Below are 4,812 nucleotides of genomic sequence, written 5' to 3' on the forward strand. Positions count from 1 at the left end.
TCACTGCGGAATTCTCCTGTGGATGGGTCTCAGCTTGTCCTCACCACACCAGAGCACTGATCCTGGTGGGGGATACCTGGCTCTCCCTTGCCCAGCACTGAGCAGCAGGGAGCAGAATGGAGAACCAAATCTGGGCTTCCTGTAGGGCAGCACTGGGCCAGAGCATTAACCTGGAAGGCACTGAAACCAGCTCTGCAGGGTTTCCAGTCCCCAGGGAGTGAGAAATGAGCTGGGGAATGTAAGCTGAGTGTCACATGCTTTGGCACCCGTACATAGGATGAATGTCGACAGGAGGAAGGAAACACGATGCAGCAGAGGTTTTCACCACTTTTATTTCTTTTTATATTATTATTACAAAGAGTGTGTGAGGGCGTATGTGAGTGGAGCATGGGGGCAGATTTGATAGCTTTGGTCTTGACTCTATTGAAACCAGTTTGGTCCAAATGGGCTAGTGCTCAGTGCTGGGATGGGGCAATGGCTACTTCACTTTCTGGAAGATCTGGACACAAACCTCATCTTCCACTGTCATGCGCTGGGAAGAAGGGAGAGAGGGGGATAAAAGAACGGCTCTGCATGGGCTGCTCAGTTCTGACCCACAGTCCCTATGCTTTCCAGCTCTGGGCCTAGCTCCTGCCTCACAGCTCTACCAATGCCCCTCAAAAGCTGACCCACAGCAACCTCTCCGGTATTGCACCTCTAACTGCATGCAGCTCTGGCAGCGCCCCGTGCTTCTAACCCCTAGCCTCCCTCATATGGTACTCCTGCCCCAACCTCCTTCCCTGCAGCTCTTCCTCCGCCCCAGCACCCCTGCCCTCACCCCATGCAGCTCAACTAATGTTCCATAGCCCTTACCCCTGCCCTCCCTATATTTCCAGTTTTCTTTTTGTAGCTCAGGAGGGTTTGGTGTCACACAGAGGAAACCTTGTGCTTGATTCATCTCTTGCCTTTTCCTCTCACAAGCCCCAGGAGCTCCGCTCAGATTTCAGGCAGGGCAGGGACATTGGCCGATTCACACCCAGCTCAGAGCCAAGTCAACTTTTGAACCCTGCTGGAGGATGTTTGTGTGAAGTGGCCGTTGCCCTGGTGAAACCATGCATATCGTATGGGGCCTCGCTTGGGATGTGATGTGGGGTGGGGGTAGATTATCATCCCATTCGGAGCCTCTGGCTCTTCCTGCCTAGTGACTCCCCTGTACCTCCCGCCTCTCTAGTTGTTAGCCTGCCACCCTGATCACAGCTCCTCACCAGATGCAGATGGTCCCCCTCCAGCCAGTGCCTCCAGCCCCGGTTTCTCTTCTCTCCTTGTTGCTCACACACCAGCTGATCCCCTTCCCAGGAGACGATTGTCTGAAATGGGTTGGGGAGAGACAGGCAACACTGTCAGGCATGGGAAAGGCCTTGTCTGCTTCTTTGTCCTGTCACCTTTCCACACCGACCCGCTCTCTGGGGCACCTTTTCAAATGCAGGTCCTGTTTTGAATGGGGTCTTATATTTTTTGGTTGTGTTCTTAATGTTAGACTCCTGCGGTCTGATTTTCAGGAGTGCTCAGCAATCTCAGCTTCTTATAAGGTCAGACACTTCATGACATTCAATGAATCTGTTTGTTCCAAAGGGAAACCATCAGATTATTTTTTCAGGTTATTGCTGCTGGGGACATACTTAAGGGTATCTGGGCACCAAAATGTTAGACTTCTGGGCTCTACTGCATATTTAACCTTATTTCACAATTCCCTGCTCCTCACCCATATTCATCATGAAACCTGAATGGTTTACTTATTAGCCTGGCAGACCCAGCAGAGCTCTGAGCTGGATTTTACTCTGGTGCCTGCATCAGAAACAGCATCGTTCTGAGCAAAGCCCTGGCCACTGTCCTCACTCAAGCTGTCTTTGAGGTCACTGGTCTATGCTCTCAGCACTCTCACCTGGCACTTGCGTCCATCCACTGGCCCCAGATCCTCTTCAAACTCCTTTCCCAAGTCAAAGTCCATGATGTAGTTGCGCAGTGAGGTGATTGTGCGGATGGTCATGTGATCTCCAGCATGGATTATTTCCTTGTCCGGCTTCAGGAGGCAAACCAGTTTTCTCAGGGCTACATTAATGTCTAGATGGGATGAGATGGAGGGAACAGGTAACTGGCAGGTGGCACCAGTGAGCTCTTCTTTGGTTCTCTTGCTACATTCTCCCCAGTGACCAACACTGTCCCTTCGACATCCCCCTCTACAGGCCCCACCTCCCCCACGCACACTGCCCACCTCTTCTGCACAGACTGGTGAGGGTGCTAGGCTCCAGGCTGGGCTCATTGTCAGAAAGCTTAGGGCCAGGAGGGCCCATCTGGTTTGATCTCCTGTACATCACACCCATAAGCACCTGCACAGTGAACTGGACGACCAGAATTAGACCATATGCCATGGAGGAAGCAACCTCCCCACCCAGCCCAGATCACTGCCAAGCTGACCTGGGGAAAGAACCCTTCCTGACCCCATATAAAGCCATCATTTGGAGACTGAGCATGTATGTGAGCAAGACCAGCCAGACAAGCAGGCGAGAGAAAACATCAGTGCCCCCTCATATCCCCCACCCTGCCCAATGTCCCATCTCCAGCTGGGGCCATCTCCGCTGCTTCAGTGGAAGTGGGAGACAGAAAAAGCCCCAACCCCCAGCACACAGGTGTGAGGGAGGGGAGGCTCCTCCTGACCTCTGCAGGTGACCAGCCAAACTCTCAAAGCATGAGAGTTTGGGAAGACCAGACATGAACCATGACGTGGTAGCCCGGCTTGCCACCTTCAGCAGCAACCCCGCCCACGCTTCCCCACATCCTTCTGAAAACTAATTGTTTGCTCCCCCACCCCCAGCTCCTGCAGGGAGGCTGCCCCGGAACCTAGCTCCTCTGAGGCTTCAAGTCAAAGCCAGAGGGACAGGCGGGGGTGGAACCCCAGCCGCACCCCCACGGGGTACCCGGGGAGGTGATGGGCAGGACAGAAGAGGGCATCTGCCACCGGGGAAGGGAGTGGTTACCTAGAGCCCGGAGGTAACCGTCCATGTTCTCTTGGGAGACGAATCGGTAGTAGCCGGTCAGGTTGGGAGGCATCCCGGGGATGGTTGGAACGGGCCAAGGTGGAAAGCGGGGAGATGAGCCCGAGTCACGCCGGGGATCTTGGTCTCCCCCTCTGGAGCCGTCCCTTTCCGGCTCGCTTGCTCCGCGCCCTCCCTTAGGCGGGGCGGGGACGGGGGACGGGGGAGGGGGTTATACAGCAGCCCCACGGACGGGCGTCTTGCTGCCGTAAGAGTCCCCTGGCTCCTGTCCCGGGAACACAGGAACTGGGCACCTCCACTTCAGTGGGGACAGGATAGGGGAGCAGCAATCGCCCCAGGCCTTCCACACTAGCATTTTAAACTCATTGGGGCCATCGGAAAGTACTCCGGTCGGGCGGCCGGGCGCCATGACTGGCTCACAGCGAGCTTCCTACAGCAGCGCCCGGGATGCCCTGCGCCGGGACACCCCGCAGCTGCGAGCTTCCTACAGCAGCGCCCGGGATGCCCTGCGCCGGGACACCCCGCAGCTGCGAGCTTCCTACAGCAGTGTCCTCACTGCCCAGCGCAGGGACACCCCGCAGCTGCGAGCTTCCTACAGCAGTGTCCTCACTGCCCAGCGCAGGGACACCCCGCAGCTGCGAGCTTCCTACAGCAGTGCCCTCACTGCCCAGCGCAGGGACACCCCGCAGCTGCGAGCTTCCTACAGCAGTGCCCTCACTGCCCAGCGCAGGGACACCCCGCAGCTGCGAGCTTCCTACAGCAGTGCCCTCACTGCCCAGCGCAGGGACACCCCGCAGCTGCGAGCTTCCTACAGCAGTGTCCTCACTGCCCAGCGCAGGGACACCCCGCAGCTGTGAGCTCCCACAGCAGTGTCCTCACTGCCCAGCGCAGGGACACCCCGCAGCTGCGAGCTTCCTACAGCAGTGTCCTCACTGCCCAGCGCAGGGACACCCCGCAGCTGCGAGCTTCCTACAGCAGTGCCCTCACTGCCCAGCGCAGGGACACCCCGCAGCTGCGAGCTTCCTACAGCAGTGCCCTCACTGCCCAGCGCAGGGACACCCCGCAGCTGCGAGCTTCCTACAGCAGTGTCCTCACTGCCCAGCGCAGGGACACCCCGCAGCTGCGAGCTTCCTACAGCAGTGCCCTCACTGCCCAGCGCAGGGACACCCCGCAGCTGCGAGCTTCCTACAGCAGTGCCCTCACTGCCCAGCGCAGGGACACCCCGCAGCTGTGAGCTCCCACAGCAGTGTCCCATGGTGGGAGACACCCCAGTAGCTGTGAGTTTCTTGAAAGCAGGGCCCTGTTACTGCCCTTCCCGGGGTGGTGGGCGGCACTTATTCCCTAGCAAGTTGGGTTTCGGGACTGCCGTGCCCCGGACGGCTGCGTTGGGGGATGATGGGGAGGTGGAGGGAAAGGGACCCACACTTGCTGCAGCCACCCCGCTCTTCACGCGCAGCTCCTGCTCCGCCGCTGCCTCACAGCCCTTCCCTGCAGCCCGCTCCCGCGTTTCAGCCCCGCGCCCCGCAAAGCCCCTCCTCAGGGCGCCGGCGACAGCCGAGAGGCGTGGAGCCCCCGGGACCCCGGCGTGCCATGCCCCCTCCCCACCCCCGCGGGCTCTGCCCCCTTCACAGTGCGGCGAGGGGGGGCTGCTTCCCCCCCCCCCCCGCAGCACCTGGCTCCCGCGCCCACCGCATTGGCTGCTGGCGCCCATCAATCAGCGCCGGGCTCTGCTGACATCATGCTGCAGTAGAGGGGCTGGGCCGGGCTGGGGCAAGGAGCG

At 59.1% G+C, this 4,812-nt stretch overlaps 1 protein-coding gene across 1 annotated transcript; it reads right to left on the reverse strand.

Annotated features, from left to right (window-relative positions):
• Positions 1–313: 313 nt before the first annotated feature.
• On the reverse strand, positions 314–3,204 carry RBP5 (retinol binding protein 5). Its single transcript, XM_074983623.1, has 4 exons — positions 3,015–3,204; positions 1,922–2,100; positions 1,245–1,346; positions 314–532 (listed from the first exon to the last, which is right to left on the reverse strand). The coding sequence occupies exons 1-4, from the start codon at positions 3,085–3,087 to the stop codon at positions 479–481; spliced, it is 408 nt and encodes a 135-aa protein (XP_074839724.1). The 5' UTR covers positions 3,088–3,204; the 3' UTR covers positions 314–478.
• Positions 3,205–4,812: the final 1,608 nt, after the last annotated feature.

The sequence above is a fragment of the Carettochelys insculpta genome, chromosome 1 (genome assembly GCF_033958435.1).
Source record: "Carettochelys insculpta isolate YL-2023 chromosome 1, ASM3395843v1, whole genome shotgun sequence".
NCBI lineage: Eukaryota > Metazoa > Chordata > Testudines > Carettochelyidae > Carettochelys > Carettochelys insculpta.

Excerpts from the sequence above, each read along its gene's own strand:
- RBP5 (XM_074983623.1), bottom strand. The coding sequence starts at position 3,087 with ATGCCTCCCAACCTGACCGGCTACTACCGATTCGTCTCCCAAGAGAAC. Across the intron at positions 2,101-3,014 it reads CGGTTACCTCCGGGCTCTAG|ACATTAATGTAGCCCTGAGA; the intron begins GTAACCACTCCC and ends CATCCCATCTAG. Across the intron at positions 533-1,244 it reads AGGGGGACCATCTGCATCTG|CGCATGACAGTGGAAGATGA; the intron begins GTGAGGAGCTGT and ends CCTTCTTCCCAG.